Genomic DNA, 24136 nt, shown 5'->3' on the forward strand with positions numbered 1-24136 from the left:
TAAAATGCTAAAATTCACATTCATTCATGGATTTAATCAGCCATAATGTCAAATTGATCAATCAATCATGGATTTAATCAGCCATAATGTCAAATTGAACATTCATGGATTTAATCAGCCATAATGTCAAATTGATCAAACAATCATGGATTTAATGAGCCATAATGTCAAATTGAACATTCATGGATTTAATCAGCCATAATGTCAAATTGATCAAACAATCATGGATTTAATGAGCCATAATGTCAAATTGAACATTCATGGATTTAATCAGCTATAACGTCAAACTGAATATTCATGGATTTAATCAGCCATAACGTCAAATTGAACATTCATGGATATAATCAACGATAATGTCAAATTGAACAATCATGAATTTAATCAGCCATAATGTCAAACTCAACATAAGTCAACTTTTTAGCTTTAGTCGGATGTGAACATAGTCGACAAATAAATGTAACAAACCCTTTTCCACATCCAGAAGAAATCTCTTCTAAAGGCAGACCCGATTATGCAATGACAAGCAAATGAATCTGGTGAACTCCAACGTTGAGGACGCAAAGAATGAGGCAGACAGATTTATTAACAACACATCGTCAGGGGACCACATTACCACACATAAGCAGGTGGCACGAGGTATGGAACTCCAATCCACCATGGTTGGTTGGTTGGTTTATTGTTTAATGCCGCACTGAGCAATATCCCAGCTATATGGCGGCGGCATGTAAATCATCGAGTTTCGACCAGACAATCAAGCGATCAACAGAATGAGCATTGATCTACGCGAGACCACATACATTGTACAGCACACCCCATAATGGTGTCCTTTGAGCATATCGACCTTACAAAAACTCCTGACGATCTTGGTTAGAATTGATCTCCAGCACCCCATGCTTGTTGTAGGCGATTAACGTGATCGGGTAGCCCCATTGAGAAGATGATGTAAATCACTGGATTGTCTGGTCCAGACCTTTAATTAGATGCTGCCGTCATACAGCTGGAAAACTGCTGTTGTGCGGCATTTAACAACGAACAAACAAACACATTTAAAAATAAACATTACCATGCCATGAAAACAGAATCTGGCGAAAAACATAATTGTTGTCAGTTCCAAATCAGAATCAATATTACTTTATACGACAAAATCAAAATGAAATCACGCATTTTGTTGGACTGACTGTCTGTGTATGGTTGTACGCCGTTCTTAGCAATATTTCAGCAATAGAACGGCGGGGGACACCAGAAATGGGCTTCACAAATTGTACCCAAGTGGGGAATCGAACCCGGCGTGACGAGCGAACGCTTTAACCACTAGGCTACCCCACCGCCCCCATTTTCTTGGAAAGGGCTTCAGTATATGCAATAGACCAGGTGTGTCTCAAGTCTACAATCCTGGACTTTGATTGCGGGCTGGTCACAGGACATGCTTTTCGTTTCTCAATTCTAAGAACACATTTTCAATTTACAGCATCTGCTTCGAAGTTAAATGAAAACTGTATTTGCTTGAAACGCCTTTCATAAAGAGATGACCTTGATTACACACAAATCATATGCATGCTAATTAAATTAATTTGTACAAATACATGCACAGCCAATCTGAATAAACATACATATCCAATTAAATGACTTCCATTCAGCTTTGGTTCTTACAACCCATACAACCAATCTAAAAGACGAAAAAGAGCCTTTACGCTATCACAGTGGTTCAGTGTGTTTAAGCATGTAATAGACGCGTGTGGTTCTGAACTGTGACTCTAGCTAGGTCACAGCACGCTCTTCAGTTCGGCGGCATCCTCTTGTATCCTGGAGTAACGGATGTTCAGGTGCTGCGTCAGGGGCGTCTTTTCCGTTGCCATCCACAACGTCTGCTCCAGGCTGTCCCCGTCACGTCGAATGAGACGTTTAATCTGGAGCAAATATAACAGCTGCTGGTAATCATCCTACATTAACAGCTTCTACCACCATTTCCACTACCACGACCATGACCACTACCACCGCCACGACCACGACCACTGCCACGACCACGACCACTACCACGAGACCACTACCACGACCACGACCATTACCACGACCACTGCCACGACCACTACCTCTACCACTGCCAAGACCATTACCATGACCACGACCATGACCACGACCACTGCCACGACCACTACCACTACCACTACCAAGACCATTACCATGACCACGACCATGACCACGACCACTGCCACGACCACTGCAACTACCCTGCCACGATCACGACCACTACCACTGCCACGACGAGGACTACTGCCATGACCACGACCACTACCAGAGCCACGACCACGACCACGACCACTGCCACGACTACTACCATTACACGATAACTACCACTACCACTGCCACGACCACGACCACGACCACGAACAGGACCACTGCCACGACCACTGCCACAACTACTACCATTACACGATTACTACCACTACCACGACCAGGAAAACGACTACGACCATTACCACTACCACTACCACGACCACTGTCGTAAATTACCACGACCACGACCACTGCCCCTTCCAGTATCACTTCCACTACTACTGCAATTACCTCCACAAGAACTGCTACCATCACCACTAGCACTACAACAACTGCTACCACTTCTACCCAACTGCTTCCGCTTCAGCTTATGAAGAATGAGGTAAAAATCGTCTTAAGCAGCCCATGCTTGTCGTAAGAGTAAACTGACGGGATCTGGTGGTCGGGCTCGCTTACTTGGTTGACACATGTCAGCGTATCCCAATTGCGTAGATCGATGCTCATGATGTCAATCAGTGGATTGTCTGGTCCAGACTCGATTATTTACAGACGATTATTTATATTGCTGAATGCGGCGTGAAACAACATTCAAACAAACCAATTCCACTTCCTACACTCACCACACGACCATCATCACCATCACTATCACTTCCACAACTACTACCAAATAACAACTTCCAATACCAAATATAATACAGGATAGTGAACCCCAAATAACAGAACTCATCATCACTTTGGTAGTACGAATATATTGCACATGCAGGGACCATGTGAGCCCCCATATTTGCAGCACCATGGCTGGCTGTTCCTTCCGACCTTTCTCCCACGGTAGATGGGATGGGATGGGATGGGATGGGATCCCCACGACAAGACCGAAACTAACCCGTATCCCTACTAGGGCAAGTTTCCAGTTATCTGGTATATCAGTGTGCCGCCCCTGTCTCTCCAGCGCCAATGCAAATGGTGGTCACGCCCGATATTGAGTCCTCAACATGGAAATCAACCCTCTCTACCCCAAACAGCAAATCGTGTGTACAGCCCTCTCTACCTGAAAGAGCTCATCAGGGTCTACAAGCCATGGAGACCTCTACGCTCCTCTGATCAGGTACTCTTGTCCCAACCAGTATCCACAAGCAAAATCGGTGGCTGAGCCGTCTCCATTGCTGCCTCTCAATTATGGAACACTTTACCATCAGAACTCAAAGCCACATGTGTGAATCCACTTCATAATGCCAAATCAAAACCCTTCTGTTCAGAACTACTTACAATATTTGACATTTTCCCCTCAAACTCCTACACATGCGCCAGCGAGCAACGAGACAGATGGATACTAGGCGCCATAAAAATGAATTATTATCATAAATGAATTATTATTATATTGACATTGTTAAAGGAACTGTTACACTGCCCGTGTTTCAGGGCATGTCATGTTGCCTTTGACCGGGAAAAGATGTTGGTAATGAATTCGCTATGACAAGACATGGATAAGCTATTTTGTTGTTATTTTCACCAGAATAACATTTGTATTTCAAGAGCCCCTTTACGTCAGGTCGTCTTCACTTCTCACCTTTGTTGCTGGCGTCAACCGGAAGAAGCTCATGCCACCTATAGTTCGAGACTCCACATTCAGCTCTTCACCATTTAGCTCCCCTTCTTCAAGTTCACTGAAACCTGGATTTGCATGATGTGTGTAATGTTCACAGCACCAACTAGTTGTGTGTTTAATTTCTTGCTGTCGAAAAAATAGTATTGGTATCAAAAATGGGAGATAAACCGATTGCATAAATAATATATTTTGTTTGAAGCAATCGGTTTTATGTAGCAAATGTTATATTCAGTGTTACATTTTCTCAGTAAAGTACAGATTCCGGTGCTATTTCGGGTTCTGTCCAAATGGCGCTGGCTGGGTCGGTTAGATCGGCGATTTAGGTGCCTCAATCTGAGAACCTGCACAAACCGAAATGGGACCCAACCCCCCAAAAGTATTAGAATTTGTAATTCTTTTTTAAAAGGCATCGTGCATGCATAATCAGTTTCATTTTAAAAGGTCTGGCCAATGGTTGTTTTAAATTGTTTTTCTTCTGAATATGTATTTAGTTTCCCGCACCAGTTACCCTTGCAAAGTCTTTTATAGTAGTGAGTGAGTGAGTGTGTTTAATTCAACGTCGCTTTTAGCAATATTCCAACAATATCACGGCGGGGGACACCAGAAATGGGATTCACACATTGTGCCCATGTGGCGAATCGAACCCGGGTCTTCGGCGTGACGAGCTAACGCCTTAACCACTAGGCTACCCCACCGCCCCCTGTTATAGTAAACCCAAAGCACAAACAGAATAGCAGTGAAGTTATATAATACGATAGATATATATCTCATATATACTGAACCACAAAAGAAATGTCGCACTGATAGTGGTTTCTTAAAGCACACACTTTAATTCACTCTAATTAACAATCAAAACGGAGGACTGAGTTCAAACTTGACAATCATGGTTAACACATTTTCGGGAAACACATTTAGAGTTCACACAAACAAAATCACCAAAAATGGTACCATTAAGATACCCAGAAGTCAGTATCGTGTGTGGCCTCTATGGGCATCGATGAAATCGTTGCATCGTCTGTACATGGAATGAATTAGCCGGTCGATGAAGGCCATAGGCACTTGGGTCCATACTCTGCGAAATGCCTGATCGAGTCCAGCCGTATTTGTCGGCCTTGGTTGGATGCCATTCAGTCTTCTTTGAATCTTGTCCCAAAGATGTTCAACTGGATTTAAATTCGGACTGAGTGCAAGATTTTGTAGGGTTTGGATGCCATGCTATCTTAGGAAGTCCAATGTTGCTCAGGCAGTGTGGGCACTACCGTTGTCTTGCTGAAAGATGTGATTTCTGTAACGTCCAAAATGTGGTACAACGTGGGGTCTTATGACTTAATCAATATAGCGAGCAGCTGTCATGTCATTTCGTCATCCTGGAACAAGATTCGGGAACTCCACGGTATTAACTAACTGGTTCAGACCGATTGCACCCCACACTATGATGCTTGGACCACCCCACGAGTCTCTTTCAACAATACACTCATTGGAAAACATTTCACCACGCCCTCACCATACTCTCACTCTGCCATCGACTGTCGAAACACAATATCGGCTTTCATGAGATAACAGCACAGTTCTCCATTGTCGATAACGCCAATTTCGATGCTGAGTTGTCAATTTTGGTCGGTTTTGGCGGTGATGAGCGGTGAGGACAGGACTACGATATGATCTGTGACAGTAGAGGTTTCTTCCGCGCAGATGTCCACGCACTGTATCGACACTGATGGGTCTGTTGTGAGTCCTAGTTGTCTGCCATGCTGTTTCCGTCGCTTTGGGGAAGCGATCCTGCAGATGGTGGCGCACAGCCTGCCATTCTTGACGTTGTGATGATACTGAAGGTCGCCCACTGCGTGGACGGTCTTGAATCCTGACACCACTCCTGCTGTCCTAACATGAACATTAAAATGATTGGCTACCCTCCGTGCACTCTGGACAACTTGCAACCGTCCCACGACTTGGTTCCTTTCCAAATCTTGCATTTGGTTTTGAAAAGCGACGTTTCTTTTGTGGTTCAGTATATATTGCCGATATTGGTATGGTGTTATTGAATGTGTTATATATAGGCGTGGTATTGCTGAAGTATAGTCAACGGAGGTATAGTACTGCTGAAAGATTGCCGATAGAGTTACAGTTTTGGAAGATGGTTGGTGTATGGTATTGCTGAAGTAAGCTGACAGGTATAGTATTGCTGAAAGATTGCTGACACAGTTAGAGTGAGTGAGTGAGTTTAGTTTTAAACCGCAGACAGAGCTAGAGTCCACTGAAAGATTGCTGACAGAGGTCCCGTCGTAATCGTACATTATCCTATGTGTATGAGATCATGAAGTCGCACAGCTCCCGTTGTGTAAATTATACCAGGCGCATTGATCAGGATGTGTTATGTTGCTGAAATACATCATATAATTGTTATATTTCTGTTAACAAATGCTGTTAACAAATGCACTGAACCCATTAGGAGTAAGGTACACAGCTTCGTTTCGAGTAACTACACGACGAATGCATGGGCATGATCATCACATGACGCCTTGAAACGAATCGGTTCACGATTTTTTTCAACTTACATAGAATGCTGTTTTAGGAAAGGTGTCCGACTGAATTGAACAATTTTTCAGTCAAAGTGAGTGAGATTAGTTTTACGCCGCACTCAGCAATATTACAGCTGTATGGCAGCGGTCTGAAAATGATCGAGTCTGGGCCAGACAACCCAGTGATCGACAATCCAAGTGCATCGATCTCCGCTATTGGAATAGGATGGCAGCGAGCCTGACCACCCGATCCCGTTAGTCGCCTCTTACGACAAGCATGGGTTACTGAAGATAAATTCTAACCCGGATCATCACGGGTCTTCAGTTAAACATGTATAAAGCGTGTCAGTGTAATATTGCTAGGAAAATTGAAGCGGTACTGTTCCAAAACTAGTAACGACTCAGGGATTCGAACCTATTAACAAAGGATTCTGACACACGTGACCTAACAACACACTGGATTATAGAGGATGGGACGTGTTAAGAGATGTTACCTATATTCGTTGCAATAGTGATGGCGACGCGGTTTGTGTCTGACTGTCGTCGAATAAAACCTGATTCTCCATGCAAAGGTTTCTTTGTCCCCGCATCCCAGGAGCGTGTTCTGTGGAACGGAATTTTATATTACATAGATGTATATGACGCGGATATATAGCACAAAGCACCAGTGATACCGAACACAAGTCTGATCCCAAATAAATGATCATAACACATCAGTGAAGATCAGAGTTAGAACTGGATTGTTTGTTTGTTTCTTCATAATTTAACGTCGCACTCAAGAATTTTCCAGCTATATTGTGTCGGTTTGTAAATAATCGAGTCTGGACCAGACAATTCAGTGATCAATATCATGCGATCTACGCGATTAGTGATTGAGTGAGTTGGGTTTTACGCCGCTTTTAGCAATATTCCAGAAATATCATGGAAGGGGACACCAGAAATGGGCTTCACACATTGTACTCATGTGGGGAATCGAACCCGAGCCTTCGGCGTGACGAGCGAACGCTTTAACCACCAGGCTACCCAACCGTCCCTTATGCATTTATGATAGGCGCCTGACTAGAGAGGGTGGTAAAGCTCGCAGGCGTGGTTGACGTCGTATTCCAGCGGCGTAGTGTGATGCTCTTGAGGACAGTCACTGGATTGTCTGGTCCAGCATTGCATATTAACGGATCGCCGTCGTATAAGGAGTGCGGCGTATTACAACAAACAAACAAATGATTACAGACTGTAACCAAGTCAGCAATAATTACCCTTGTACAAACCTAAATAAATTAAACAATATCTTCTGGAGCAATGACTACAATTAAAAACCATTCTGTAGTTATACATCTACTTAAATAAACATTGGTGAAACTGTATAGGCAGCTGAAGATCAATATTTTTCAAATAATCAGAAATCTGACCTGTGCAAAACAATGAAATGGGCTAAATACTTAAGAAATCCCAACTGAAAAATGAAGCTGAAATACGAATCAACAGATACTTGTGAGTGGTTTGTTTTGGTTGTTGTTTAACCACGCACTCATCCATATTGCAGCTATGTGGGTGAGTGAGCGAGTTCTAGTTTTATTGCAGCAACATTCACACACTGTACTCACGTGGGGAATCGAACCTTGGTGACGGTGTGACGAGCGAACGCTTTAACAACTACGCTACCTCGCCGCTGCTCTAAACTACAACACGTGAAGATCCTAATTAGAATTGGTCTTCAGTAACCCATGCTTGTCGTAAGAGGCGACTAACGGGATCGGGTGGTCAGGCTCACTGACTTGGTTGACACATGTCATCGGTTCCCAACTGCGTAGATCGGTGCTCATGCTGTTGATCTCTGGATTGTCTGGTCCAGACTCTATTACTTACAGACCGCCATATAGCTGGAATATTGCTGAGTGCGGAGTAAAATTAAACTCACTCACTCATGGATTTGCAGGGAACTTAGTTTGGATCTTACTGAAAGTGGATGTAGTGCTGTCCAGTGTGATAGAAATACAGCTCCTCGCCGTAGTTGAAGTCCTTGATGGTGGGGAATATACCGACGCCGTTGTCTCCCCTCCATCTCCCCAACAACCACGCCAACGGCTTAATGTCGTCGTGAAGAGCAGTCTGTTCTGAAACCATCGGAAAGTTTGCAGTAAGTGTTAAATAATAATAATAACGGCTATTTGCTGTGTGCTATATAATCCACACATTAGTGCATGCTCAAAGCGCGGACATTACTACCTCGGATAAGCCAAGCTGTCTGTGAGGCGCTAGAAGGTTAATAGTCACATGACTACCGAGTACCCATTTTCTGCTGGGTGGACAGAGGCTATTTTGAACAAACTCACTTGCCTAAGGTGAGACCACATGTATTTAGTGTGCTTCCTTGTGGGGCAGGACTGAAGTCCTAGAAATTCTCAGGAGTTAAGCTGCCAAACACGGTCACCCATCCAAGTCTCTCCGTGCCCAACTTCAACTGATTTGTGACGTGAGCTCTTTGCACACAGCCAGTATTGTATTCTAGGATTTCGAAGTATAAACGCGGGGTATATTGTTACATCGATGATTTTGTGGTCAAAATGGCAATTTTGAACAAACTCACTTGCTTAAGGTGAGACCACATGTATCGCGTGTGCTTCCTTGTGGGGCAGGACTGAAGTCCTAGACACCCGCAAGAGTCATGCTGCCAAACACGGTCACCCACCCAAGTCTCACCGTGCCCAACTTCAACTGATTTGTGACGTGAGCTCTATGCACACAGCCAGTATTGTATTCTAGGATTTCGAAGTATAAACGTGGGGTATATTGTTACATCGATGATTTGGTGGTCAAAATGGCCGCTGACTATGGCTATTATGTAACAAGGAACCCCACGTGAGTGAATGAGGTTAATTTTACGTTGCTTCTATCAATACTCCAGCAACATCACGGCGGGGACACCAGAAATGGACTTCACTCTTGTAATCTGACGCTGGTGGTGACACATGAAGAGGAATTGTACCCTTAAACAAAAAAATGCAGTCGTCCCTGGCCTACAAACCTTTTCTTCCCTCCATCATGATACATGTCAATTAATTATTTCCACTTATCATTTTATGTACCGCCATATTTAATGCTACTGACATGATATGGTTTCGGCGAAATTTTACACTTCTCTAGCCAATCATGAGACGAATTAACCCCAACCTGATTGTGAGACTGAAACAGGTTGACATGTCGTGAAAAAGGTGTCTGCGTGTGCGTGTGCGTGCATGTCTGTGCCTCCGTATCTGAGTGATGTTCCCCAATCTGCACCCCTACCCTCTCCCACACCAGGCTGCTCCCACACAAGCTCGCAGTGAGTGTCATAGTCTGTCTCACAGTCCCTGAACCACAATATTTTCCCTACTGCCAAGCCCTCCCTGCAGTGCTAAAGCCCTAAATAAAGCAAGTCTAGATTTCCTCAGGTTCTGAATCTCTAGTCTCCCTGGGGCTCCTTTTCAATATAAATGGGCTTGTTTGTTACTATCAAAATTATATATATTCAGAGACTAAGCCTTAGTCTATGAGTGTCAGTGCGATGTGTCATATAAATATTGTGTTTGTGTGTTGACAGATAAACTCAGCTTGTCTAAGGGAGACAACTCGCTACTTCACCCAGCTATTGCACCACAGCGTGAACATTTTCCATTGAGTGCGCGTCCACCTCAACTATCCTTGTCTTGCCATGTGCAAAAGATACACCGTATTGCAGCTAGAGAGAAATACATAGAAAAGACGTTACCTGTTTGCAAATATTACAGCTACTACCACAACACAATTTTAACCGCTCAGGCAATACAACCTTATGGCCCACATCATATATAAATAACTTAAATGAGCTGCATATTAATTGAGACCACATCGTAAACATATTACACTATGTAATCAAGTCAAGAGATTAAGCAAACCGACTCACACATGGACCCTCGTATGTGGAGCACCCGATCGATATGTGCTGTGTACACATGTCCCACTTCTACCGTCTCTGTCGATAAAGTGCCCCTACATCGCTGTGCAATCACTGCATCGAACAAGAAATACAATTAGTCTTTTACCTGTCATCTTAGAGACAAGGCGGCAGTGTGTCAATCTGGTGACCAGTCGAGGGACAACGGATTTGGCAGCCGCGATAGCAAGCATGGATCTCACAAGCTATGGGTCAAACCAGTAGGTCAAGGTCGTTAGTGGTCTGCTGAAATGTCAATATGTGAGACTGGCGGCCTTACGTTGTTTATCCGAGGACATTTTCGTCTGTTCACATGACGTTTTCACAAACGAATCGTATTACTGGTACATTTGTGGGAAAGACTTCCGCCCGTATCCCCCCTTAAGTATCATTCTAGTCAAATCATATCACCTGAATATATATTCCTCATCTGATAAGGATGAGTTTTAACATGTTTCTTTACATTGTATCTGAATACATGTATATCGAAAGACATATCCAAGTTCCAACTTCTAAACATGCCACTCAAAGAAATTGTTCCTCATCGTTAAAATTGGGGATTGGGCCGGAAGTCTTACCCATTTGTGTGTTGTGTCATTACTGAGGCGTGTTTAGCACAATGGTACCCGCTACACGTCATCGCATCCCGGCTCAGACGCCAGTTTAAACTTGGTCCCGCGTAACGGGCTTCCCATATAGAAAACATGTGGGGAATCGAACCCGGGTCTTTTGCGTGAAGAGCAAACACTTTAACCACAAGGCTACCCCACTGCCCTTATAACTGTTATGAGATGAGGTGTGATCTGAGTGTCTGAGATACTTTTACCCACAAAATATAGCTTACACTTATATAAACGTCACAGTGAGTGAGTTTAGTTTTATGCCGCTTTTAGCAATATTCCAGCAATATCACCAGAAAGGGCTTCGCACGTTGTACCAATGTGGGTTCTTCGGCGATATTAATGTTGTACTCAGTTCGTCCCAACTGACGTGAGTGATTGAGTCAAAACAAAGTCACATCGACAAAATTTCAGCCATATCGTGATATGACCAAATTATACATAAAACCTAATATTGAAACTGACGACAACAAAGACAGTAAGATATGACAGATGATATATAATACTAGTATTTGAGTGAATGAACGAATGAGTTTGGTTTTACGCCGCTTTTAGTCATGAGCTATGAAACATATGTCATATTTGGCACCGTGCATTCATGAGCTATGAAATATAAGCAATATTTGGCATTGTGCATTCATGAGCTATGGAATACATGCAATTATTGGTATTGTGCATTCATGAGCTATGAAATATATGTAATAGTTGGCATTGCGCGTGAGCTATAGAATATATGTAATTATTTGCATTGTACATTAATGAGCTATCAATGAAATATACGTAATAGTTGGCATTGTGCATTCATCAGCTATGAAACATATGCAATATTTGGCACTGTGCAATCATGAGCTATGAACCATGTCTAATATTTGGCATTGTGCATTCATGAGCTATGAAACATTTCAAATATTTGGCATTGTGCATTCATGAGCTATGAAACATATGTCATATTTGGCTCTGTGCATTCATGAGCTATGAAGCATGTCTAATATTTGGCATTGTGCATTCATGAGCTATGAAACATTTCAAATATTTGGCATTGTGCATTCATGAGCTATGAAACATGTCATATTTGGCTCTGTGCATTCATGAGCTGTGAAGCATGTCTAATATTTGGCATTGTGCATTAATGAGCTGTGAAACATTTCAAATATTTGGCATTGTGCATTCATAAGCTATGAAGCATGTCTAATATTTGGCATTGTGCATTCATGAGCTATGAAACATTTCAAATATTTGACATTGTACATTCATGAGCTATGAAACATTTTTAAATATTTGGCATTGTGCATTGATGAGCTATGAAACATATGTCATATTTGGCTCTGTGCATTCATGAGCTATGAAGCATGTCTAACATTTGGCATTGTGCATTCATGAGCTATGAAACATTTCAAATATTTGGCATTGTGCATTCATGAGCTATGAAACATATGTCATATTTGGCTCTGTGCATTCATGAGCTATGAGTCGTGAGACGGGAGTTGTGAACAGAAAGGCTCAACATGAGTCGTGAGTTTTGATCTGTCAGTCGTGAGTTTTGATTTGTCAGTCGTGAGTCTTGATCTGTCAGTCGTGAGTCTTACACTGTCGGTAGTGAGGCTTGACCTGTCAGTCTTGAGGCCTGACTTGTCAGTCGTGACAATACAAGCACGTGTACCACCTGTTCAAAGTCTGCATGAGTTGGAAGTAGCGTTGCACCAAGTATGGCGACAGCTGTTTCCTCTGCGACGGGTACGACGACTGACGGTGGGTGTGCGACATAGGACCCAGACAGCACGTGGAGGGTGCACTAGATATTGATTGTACAACATTCCAAGATTACAAATATCCGTTATTGTCTCATCTCATACCCGCCATGTTGCCTGATCCTTTCTCTACCTCCATACTGGCAACAGGTATCATTCTGAGTGAAGACAGATGATTGGCGTTTGGGTCATATCCATTATTAATTGAAGGAATCTGTCCTTTTTTGTGTTTGCTTGTAGTCAAGACATAATCTTACAGAACAATATGCAGGTACCAAGATACAGTGCGGACACAACACTGCAAATTAGCGAAGCGAAAACACACAACTTTGTAAAAATTACCGGGGGTGCTTAGCGTTTTTTCCAGGGGTACTTATCAATATATAACTATATCTTGAACATATTTTCACACATTTACAACTCCCTCTCACCAAGCAGCTAAATTCAGCTTGGAGACAGTAAGTACTTTGCAGACTGGTTCATGTTTTTTTCAAGATTTGGTAGAACAAAATGTAAGGAACTCTGCCCTTAATTATTGCTCGAAGGCAATGATGGCGTGTCATGTATTACATGTATTCTGTGTAAAAGCATAATCAATAGACCAGTAGCTCCAGTGTTATATCAATATCAAAATATGTCATTTACATGCAACAACCACATTATGTCTGGACAAATGATCAAAGGACAATGTCCGTGATATGCTGATCTTTGCACAGTTGGAGCGACCATATATTCAGGACTGATCACAAGACCATGTCAGAATTGCCCATCTAACAAATGATGCAGCAAGTGGGTTTCGCGCAGTGTGAACGTCGGGGAAAGATGCACGTCTTCATCTTCCTTGTGGTGATCTTCACAGGTAAGTGTCCATGTCATGTTCTGCAGTTTGAGTCATTGCTTTGGCGGGACTTTGGACTGATTGTTGCATTAACTGTTATCAATGCTTTGGTAGATATTATGTACATGAAAGGCAGGTTTGAAGTTTTCCATGTTAAACAAATCGAAATTACTGCCACAGCAAGGTGTCTAGCCTGGACACGTGGTCAACATGTTAACATGCTAACTCAGACAGAGACTTAACATTGTTCTGCATAAAAGCAATAAGATATACTCATGCCAATAATGGTTGTCACCCCCTTCAATTTTTTTAATTGGAGAGGGGTGTGGGGTGGGGTGTGAGGTAGGTGTGGGGTTGGGGTGGGGAGGGGGTGACCACCATTATTGGCATGAGTATATGATGAACTGGAAATCATGACATCACCATTATAAGGAATATACACAGCTCCCAAAGTCTGAGAATTTCAGACACAAAGTTCATAGAGGCGAAATATGAATTTAGAGAGAATGTTTGTGCACAATCGAAAAAACTTGAAACTGTCTGCAACGTACTTACGATCTCTAAGCTGAAAATTGCTGATCAGTCATAGGTGAGAGATAGAGGTAAATGTGTGAAAATATGTTCAAGATATAGTTATATTGATAAGTACCCCTAAAAAACCCGTTAAGCAACGCCGATGATTTTTTTACAAAGTTGTATGTTTCGGTTACGCAAAGCTGCAGTGTTGTGTCCGCACAGTACCTTGGTACCTGCAAATTGGTCTGAAAGATTATGTCTTGACTACAAGCAGACACATATAAGGACAGATTCCTTCAATTAATAATGGATATGGCCCAAACACTAATCATCTGTTTTGGCTCAAAATGATACCTGTTGCAAGAATGGAGGTAGAGAGAGGATCAGGCAACATGGCCTCCAGTGGTACCTGATGTTTTGGAGGAGCCGCTGTTTGTAAGTTAATTACATTAGAAGCATTGTCAACGTGAAAGGTCAAATTTTCAAATGTTCCAAAAATGATTCTGTTGCCTTACAAATAATGGTCACAAGGTTTGTCAATAAAGGCTGCCGTTGCGGCCTTATTTGAACATTGGAAATGAACGACGAATTTGGGTACATCAAGGGGCCAAATATCAGCTTAATTGGTTTTGGTATCCAGATTGTTTTAATACAAAGATCCGACTAAAAATGGCCACTCACACCTAAAAACACATCTTTAGAAATCGTGAACAATTATGAACTCTTTATTCACAATGTACACATATACACATGAAAAAAGGTATTGCAACGGATATGATTTTTCACCCACATATGGTCATTTATGTTGATATTATAATTATGTTTGTATGATTATTTAGACCATTCGGGCGCACTATACATTGATTATTATAGAGCATCACGTGGAATACGTGTAGCTGTCATTAAGCAAATATCAAGTGATGTTAGTGCAGTCGGCGGAGGTTACACCAAATGTTCACATTGTTCTTAGTTATTGGCATAATGTGATTTCTTGAGATTTGTAAGCCAGAATCTCGAAAATGATCCACTTGCTAACTTAATGCAACCATAGTAAGCATCACTACAAAATGAGTCATTTTTATTTAAGATGCTTTTTTTCTGAATAAACTTCAGTTTTCGTTCTTTAGATTTCCATTTAATTATTCCTTGAGGGAATCAAGATCAGTATTATAATAATGATTATGCCTTGGATGGCGACTGTGTTGATACGTGTAACTAATTTATTGACATCTATCATGTCAAGGTATCATAGCAAGTTCAGGTAACACCAACATTTCAATTGCATGAGCAAATGGCATTAATTTGAATATCTATGTGGGACTATATTTATACAGATTTGAGAGAGCTTGAATCAACATAAGACAGAAAATATTTGAGGTTGGTCATATTTGGGGTTTCACAGCGTGGTTTATATTGTTGACAATGTATTAGAAAAAAAATAATATTGTTTCAAGCCTCCATAATGCCAACAAGCACGCACATGCTAGGAGACGGATTGAGATGAAAACTGATGAAAGAAAACTTTCAATTGGGAGCTGATAAATGCGATATATTTACAGTAAGAACAAGTTCTAAAGCTAGGACAATGGATACCAAATGACAGTAAGCTGAGTGAGTGAATTAAGATTTAAAGTCACATCGGCAATATTTCAGCCATATCGTGACTAAAACAACTTTAATAATAAACAAAAGTAGTAAGGTGAGTGGCGAGTGCTATCGGTAGGGCAGGATATGTTTCCCTTTTCGCAAATACAATGTCATTAGGTATGAACAGTTTACAGTAAAAAAGCACATATTGCGTCGTCACGTATTTACAGTTCTAATGATACAAATGGCACATAGGGTACTTTCATTTGCAATGACATAAATATTGTCATCACAAATTTACAGTTTTAATGACATCCCTGGCGAGATCATGTGCAAAGAGTTCTGACACAAGTAGTGTCATCACACATCTACATTTCTAATGATACACATGGCGTCTTCTGATACTTACATTTCTAATGATACACATGGCGTCTTCGTGTACTTACATTTCTAATGATACTCATGTTATCTTCTGATACTTACATTACTAATGATACACATGACGTCTTCGTGTACTTAAATTTCTAATGATACTCATGTTATCTTCTGATACTTACATTTCTAATGATACTAATGTTATCTTCTGATACTTACATTTCTAATGACACACATGGTATGTTCATGTCCGGGGTGGACGTTTTGTCATAAATGTTATTGTATATCAATCGATCATTCACCTCTTATACTTCTTTCAGGTGGTCAAATCCATGCTGACGTGTTTCAAACCTCAAGAACTGAAAGCATTTCAAATCTGACAAAGGTGGATGGGGAACTGCTTTTCGGCTCCGGTTCCCTGTTGTTTGACGTGAAGAGCTGCAGTAAAGTGCGGCTCCTCATAAACAGCGATGCAGGCTTGGCAATTATCGACATTTATCCAAACAAGACTTCTTATCTACAGTTCTGTTACGATAAAGCCTTTGACAGTTGCTCTGGGACGATGTCGACTATATCTGGTGATCTGTGTAACGACTACACACCACTATGGGTGGAGACTGATTTCTTTCGCCTTAATGTGGGCGAAGGCTGCGACATCGGACAAAACTTACTTCGAGACATCCCGTTAATGTATGTTCCCTTAACGTACGACATTGAAGTCTCTTCAAAACAGAATGCCTGGTGGCGACTTGGTAAAGCTTTTTTTTCTCTCAAATGAATGATTTGGTGAATGAATGAATGAATGAATGAATGAACAGACACGTATGAAAAACACCAAACCCCACAAAACGCCAGACTAATCAGTCAGGTTTCACCAGGAAGCCAGTTAATGGATAAAACATCCTGATGTATGAAGCCAGTAACAGCAATGTGACGATCAAATGAAAACCAGGTGAATAGTGGAAAACCTACGGTTGTTAATAGACATTAGTTGATCAGTAGGCTTATTTCCTAGCTAGTGTACGTTGTACTAAGCCCTATTTATTATAAACAAACCACTGGCAAACCCGTGGCTGATATCTTGAGCATCGAACCTAAAGTCACAGTAATAATAATTACAATAATAATACGCCATTTCTTTAGCGCCTTTCCACGTCACAGGGATATGCTCAAAGCGCTTCTATTATTACCCCAGATAAACTAAGCTGCCTGTGAGGCGCTAGAAGGTAAATAGTCACACGATTTATCCCACCGGGTACCCATTTACTGCTGGGTGAACAGAGGCAATTTTGAACAAACTCACTTGCCGAAGGTAAGACCACATGTATCACATGTGCTTCGTTGTGGGGCAGGACTGAATAAAGGAATCGGACCTGGTAACCCGTCAATCTACTGGCTTCGCTAGAAAAATGTGGGTTGCTGATAACAAATTGTAATGCTGGCTCCAAAACGAGGCTAGACCAGGGTATTTGTCATAGTAGAATCACTACATAATACACGTGATCATCGCGTTTGATAAAAAGGTACAACATCGACAACATCCATGTAAGTTATTATTAATTAATCGTCCTTGTTAACATCGGCGCTCTTTGCAATTCAATATGCTGGTTGACGACAGGAAATTCTGCGTGTCAACCTGTGACCACACCTGCTACAACACCTGCAACGGCCCCTGAAGCGGCACCGGAATCACCAGGATCCTTGACAAATGGTGCAAAGATGAATGAAACAACGCCTACGAACGTGGACATGGGGCGATCTCCCGGTGCCGTCAGCAGCAGCTCCATCACTGGGATGACCATCGTTGTTACGTATGTATTGTGTGGTCAAGTCTCTTGCATAGTGAGGGCATAATGGCCATTTAAATCGATTCTATAGTCGACATATCACCGAAGATAATTTTTCATTTTAGGAAACCAGGGCTAAAAACAACTGTCAAACCAAGCACACTATTTAAAATATTGCCTGACTGGTGTGGAATTTTACTAATCAAAGATTTATCAAGTAAAAATAATATCTGACTGAATGTCACAATTTGGTTACATTGGCTCCCACAGTCGGGTTCAAATCTCTGTAACAAAAAATGTGTGTCGTCATTGTTTGGAACGCGAAAATGACGTTTCGACTACCAACGAGAAGCGGTGGGGTATCCTAGTGGTTAAAGCGTTTACATGTCACCCCGAAGACCCGGGTTCGATTCCCCGCATGGGTACAATGTGTGAAGTCTATTTCTGATGTCCCCCGTCGCAATATTACGAATAGAGGCGTAAACATTAAACTCACTGACTCACTCAATATTCTCTAAACAATGCATGATCAAGGTAATCATCATGACAGATTTGAACCAATTTGAGTGAGTGAGTGAGTTTAATTGTTACGCCACTTTTTGTAAGATTCCAGCAATATTGCGGTGGGGGACACTAGATATGGGCTTCACATATTATGGCGATGTGGGGAATTGAACCCTGGTCTTCAGCGTGACGAGCGAACGCGCTTACCTGTAGGCTACCCCACAGCTCCTAGATATATATTATATTATATAGGAAAGGTTTCTCACTTATATTTCTAAAAATGAACAAAGACGTCATTTTAGCATTTAATATATGCCATTAACAATGCCATGATATAGACTAGGTAATATTCCTTTTCAGGCTGATGTCCTTCTTAAAGTACTAGGGGCGGTGGGGTAGCCTAGTGGATAAAGCGTCACGCCAAAGGCCCGGGTTCGATTCCCCACATGGGAACAATGTGTGAAGCCCATTTTTGGTGTCCCTCGCCGTGATATTGCCGGAATATTGTTAAAAGCGCCGTAAAAGTACTAATTACTAATTTTGTCTTGTTATGAATTAAAATTTGCTGTGAACAACAAAGCGCAGCGTTATTGCTGGATGGCCTAACTACGAAAAGTGATTCGAAATTCGGACAAATCATGACCGAGTAAGTTTGCAAACTGCGTTTATCAGCTATTTTCTCCAAAAGATGTAGAGATGGGGTTAACATTTAACCTTGCATCCATTTTCAGCCATTCAGCGAAGAGGCCAAATCAACACGTGTACATAAGTCCATTACAAACGTGAAGTTAGCATTTAGTAATATACATATATACACATGTTAACATTACACTGTTATATACAATTTAAAACACAGTCTATAACCATAAGATATAGATTTTAACACATCCCAAATATAAAAAACTGTGACCATTGACACTGATACGGCCACAAGACCGTAGAGAAGGTCTGATTCATTTTCATGATTTGTACATCGGAAACCACCAAACAACAGATCAATATACAAAGTTAAAACCAAAATGAACCTTTCGTCATGTAACCCTTTCAGCTTTACATTCTCATAACACTCTCTCCCTTAAGGAAAAGAAAGTAATTTCTGTTAAACAGCAAGATAACTAACATAATATGATGACATGTAATAATATGAATAACATGAGAAACATCTTGCAGAATAACCATAATATAATGCAGAGACAAACATACAGCATCATCAAGTCATTATGCATTTACAACCTGGAAAGTGCATCAGCACAAACATTGTCTTTGCCTTTATTGTGCCTAATCACAAGATTGAATCCTTGCAAGGTCAAACTCCACCTCATAAGTCTTTGATTCTTGTTCGTCATTTTCTGAAGAAAAGTCAGAGTAGTGCGATCAGTAAACATGGTAAACACTTCAATTGGAAACGTAGTGGTACCTAGGTACGCTTCAAAATGCTGCGAAGCTAGTAAAAGTGCTAATGTCTCTCTTTCTCTCAATGGTTGAATAATTTCTTTGATGCTTGTCAAACGTTTTGGAAAAATAAGAAACTGGGTGATCAATTCCTGAATCATCCTCTTGAATCAGGACAGCACCTGTACCAACATCACTTGCATCAATTTGTAACTTAAATGCTTTCTCAAAATTCATGAGTATTGCTTGGACTTTTTCAAATGCAGTCTGACAACTGCTATCCCACTGGAATGTTACCTTTTCCCCAAAAAGGTTGGTAAGTGGTGATACAACATCTGAGAGATTTTGATAAAACTTTCTATAATAGCTTGCCATACCTAAGAATCTCATGAGTTCTCTCTTAGACTCAGGTTCTGGAAAGTGTACAATGGCCTCAAACTTTAGCATGAACTGGCTGTACCTGGCCGTGTCCTACAATATGCCCTAAAAACATAACTTGTGCCTTCCCAAATTCACAGTCAAATTTTGCTGTATTGACAAGGCCGATTAAGCATCCTGAGCTTTACCCATCAAAACAGTTTGCAGTACTTAGCATAGTCCATGACTCCCTTCAGCAACTTTTAGAAAATATTTGTCTACTTCTTCATCATTGGGGACCAGTCTGGCGTGCCTTGCAATGTCAAAGAGGAAGGGTTTGAGGGAGGAGTAGGGGGTTTTCCAGCTTTTTCAACGCAATTTCTTTGTCAATTTCCAATTTTCTCAAATCTATTTCTTTTCTTCTTTTTCTATCTCTTTCTCCATTTCAAACGTTTTCATTTCCCTTTCTTCTTTTTCTTTTCTGTATTCTATAGCTTCTTTTTGAATTTGTAATTGAATTTCAAGTTTTTTCATCTCCAGATTTTCTGAATTTTCTTCTTTCACCACTTCTAAAACTTCACGTTCAAAAAACTCCCTCATCAATATAATGATTCAACACAATTTCAATCTGATGTTTGCTCATCGCAGGCTTCGAGTCAAGTTTGAAACGTGCAGAAAGTTGCAACAAATCTGACTTGCACAAGTCACCGACTGTCTCAAGGTAGGGGATTTAAGAATGTTCTCAAGTTCAAACACCATTTTGCTGCTCTCACAATTAACTTGTTTGCAAAAATGCAGGTATTTGGAATGCATTTCTCAAAAGGTCTCAAATGTCAAATGGATTCTATCCCGGACAAGCCCCCAGGTAGGAAAAAAAAGGTTTGTCATAAAAGGTTTGTGAGTTCTCTTTCAACCAGCAAAGTGCAACAGAGACAAGTTTATAATATTCAATTGTATATTGAAGAAACCATGAACAAGGTTGCAATGAATGTACTAGATTCCTAGTACAATGCAATTGAGTCACAAATCGAAAATATCAACTCACCTTCACAATGCGTCTTCACATTCACAATGAGAACAGATATTCTGATTGAAGGTTGTTGACAATGACAGCAGTTGAATAGACAAGCACGGTCGCTTTTGAAACGCTGATCAACTTGATGATGGCAGACAGATGTGTATAAATCCGAAGTCCTGTCATCCTTTATATAGTTTTACACAGTTCTCGAGCATTCTAGCAAAGCTAGGCTTCATCACTATCCTCTCAGAAGGAATGCCATCGAAAACACAAGACACCAAGAGAGCCATCGCCGGATGTTAAGACAAATAAACAAGCCAGCCAAGGGCAGGCAACCCCAAAGCGTTATCTCAAAGGCGTGCCGCTAAAAATACTATTGCCATTGAACATACATCATGCGAGATGCGACCCAAAACCAACACTCAAAACTATAAATTTTGCGACCCATAATAACTATCAGATAATCTATGCGATATTACAACTTACAAAAAACACGCTCTCATAACAACATGCACAGGAGCATTAATGTACTTACCTCCTAAATCTACGAATCTGGTTGGCATGAACGATCATACCCTAGCACACTGGAGTGCATATGCAAATAGAAGCGACAAAACCCTTTCCCCATCCATCAGAAAACACGTGCTTCACACAATTTCTCAAAAGCTATGAGTCACATTGGTAAAACTTTCAGAATTGCAGTATGTGGACTACAGTTTTGTGAACTGATTTAAAACACGACAGTATTGACAATGAATTTTTCTTGGCATGGTTAGGATGTTTCCAAACATACAAGATCCGGGTTAGATTTAGTCTTGAGCAATATGAAACTATTAAACTACCATGCTTGTTGTAAGAGGCGACTAACGGGAACAGGAACGGGTGGACACGCTCGCTGACTTTGTTGCATTGAAAGAGACCCACAAGCCTTTTATCTCAGTGATTTCTAAACTTGATTAGTGTGTACCTGAATATCTCTTGTGAACATCAATAACAAGACATTTAGTGTGCTCTATGTAAAAACATCTTCAATACACGGCATTATTAATATCAATTCTAAAATATGTCACTTACATGGCACAACTGCATTACGTCTGAACAAATGATCAAAGGACAATGTACGTGATTTGCTGATCTTTGCACAGTTGGAGCGGCCATATATTCAGGACTGATCACAAGATCATGTCAGAATTGTCCCTCTAACAAATGATGCAGCAATTGGGTTTCGCGCAGTGTGAACGTCGGGGAAAGAAGCACGTCTTCATCTTCCTTGTGCTGATCTTCACAGGTAAGTGTTTATGTCATGTTCTGACTGTTGTTTGAGTCATTCCTTTGGCAGGACTTTGGACTGATTGTTGCATTAACTGTTATCCCTGCTTGGTAGATAATATGTCCACGAATTCCAGGGTTCCTTGGATTATCTTTTTTCCGGGGTATGATGTTTTTGGCGTAACTGAACGATAACAGAATGAGAATTAGAACCTGGATGGTGCATACACCAACAAACCAGTCTTGGTTTCCCCTGACCTCATGGTATGTAAGGATCTTGCCCTTAAGTATTGCGTTCAAATTCAAGGAAAACGAGACGGTTTTAAGTATGGTACAAATGGAAATTTAATGTCGAAACAAAACTTCTCTTAAGCTGAAACTGACATACAGAGAGTGGACAAACACGAACAGTCAATATCGTGAACTTCCGCCTAGTACTTGGATAACAGCTTCCAGTCGTCGTCTCATACCCCTCACCAGACGTCGAAATTGCTCTATGGGCAGCTGCTGCCACTCTTCGTGCAATGCTGCTTCCAGTTCCCGCACGTTCTGTGGAGGAGGATCCCTGCGTTGTATCAGACGGCCCAAAGTGTCCCATATGTGTTCCAGGGGATTGAGATCTGGACTCATTGCTGGCCATGGGAGGTGAGTCAGTGCATTGTTCTGGATGACCTGGGTCACAGCTCGTGAACCATGTGGCCGAGCATTATCATCCATGAATATTGGCCTGGTTGCAAGTGGATGACTGTCAAAATGGGACACAACAACTGGATCAAGCACTTCCTGAATGTAGCGATCGCCCGTTAAAGTGTCTTGTATGGTCACTAGATCCAGCTTACAGTCAAATGAGAAGCAACCCCATACCATAACCGATCCACCTCCATGTGGTACCATTAGCATGATGTTCCTAGGTGCATAAGCTGTACCCGGACGCCTCCAAACTCTGACTCTGCCATCCACAACATGCAGAAGAAATCTGCTCTCGTCTGACCAGTGGACTTTTCTCCAAGACCTCAAGTTCCACCCTTGTCTTTGTCTACACCAGGCTAGATGTAACCTCTTGTGGTTCTCTGTGACTTGGGGGCTTGATGACTCTTCTGGACCTCAATCCAGCGGCCTTGAGTCGATTTCTCACTGTTTGGTGGCTGATCTGACGATGAGGAAGCCATTGGCGTTTCAGGGTTGCACTTGAAGCAAAGGGTTGTCGCCTTACCAGCCTTACCAATGCTCTGTCATCCCTGACTGTGGTTATGTGTGGTCTGCCTGAAGGTCTGCGATTCTTTACATCATTAGTCTGCGCATGTTTTCTCACCAGGCGGCTTATTGTGGAGTAATGACGCCCTGTTCTTCTGCCAATCTCCTCATGTTTCAGGTACATTTATCCAGTGGTACCTGAGGTTTCAGGTTTATTTGTTTACTGGTACCTCATGTTTCACGTTCATTTGTCCAGTGGTACCTCATGTTTCGGATTCATTAAATCCAGTGGTACCTCATGTTTCAGGTTCATTTTCCAGTGGTACCTCATGTTTCAGGTTCATTTGACCAGTGGTACCTCATGTTTCAGGTTCCTCATGTTTCAGGTTCATTTGACCAGTGGTACCTCATGTTTCAGGTTCATTTGACCAGTGGTATTTGTCCAGTGGTACCTCATGTTTCAGGTTCATTTGACCAGTGGTACCTCATGTTTCAGGTTCATTTGACCAGTGGTACCTCATGTTTCAGGTTCATTTGACCAGTGGTACCTCATGTTTCAGGTTCATTTGACCAGTGGTACCTC

The 24136-nt window shown here is 41.6% G+C and overlaps 1 protein-coding gene across 2 annotated transcripts in view; it reads right to left on the reverse strand.

The window, feature by feature from the left end:
* Window positions 1-10574, reverse strand: part of LOC124252805 (peroxynitrite isomerase THAP4-like) — a 31115-nt gene extending 20541 nt beyond the window's left edge. Inside the window, exons 1-5 of one of the 2 annotated variants that reach the window (XR_006892031.1) lie at window positions 10458-10574; window positions 8354-8510; window positions 6894-7003; window positions 3842-3945; window positions 1302-1907 (exon numbers count right to left, since the gene is read on the reverse strand). Coding sequence is in view for 1 of the 2 variants with exons in the window: in XM_046686480.1 (XP_046542436.1) it covers window positions 1764-1907; window positions 3842-3945; window positions 6894-7003; window positions 8354-8510; window positions 10458-10542 (600 nt within the window). In the remaining variant the exon portion in view is untranslated. Of the gene's footprint in view, window positions 1-172; window positions 1908-3841; window positions 3946-6893; window positions 7004-8353; window positions 8511-10457 lie in introns of those variants that run through there. The other variant, XM_046686480.1, reaches the window with a different exon arrangement.
* Window positions 10575-24136: the final 13562 nt, after the last annotated feature.

The sequence above is a fragment of the Haliotis rubra genome, unplaced genomic scaffold, assembly GCF_003918875.1.
Source record: "Haliotis rubra isolate DU_JTF1 unplaced genomic scaffold, ASM391887v1 Scf524, whole genome shotgun sequence".
NCBI classification, from domain to species: domain Eukaryota; kingdom Metazoa; phylum Mollusca; class Gastropoda; order Lepetellida; family Haliotidae; genus Haliotis; species Haliotis rubra.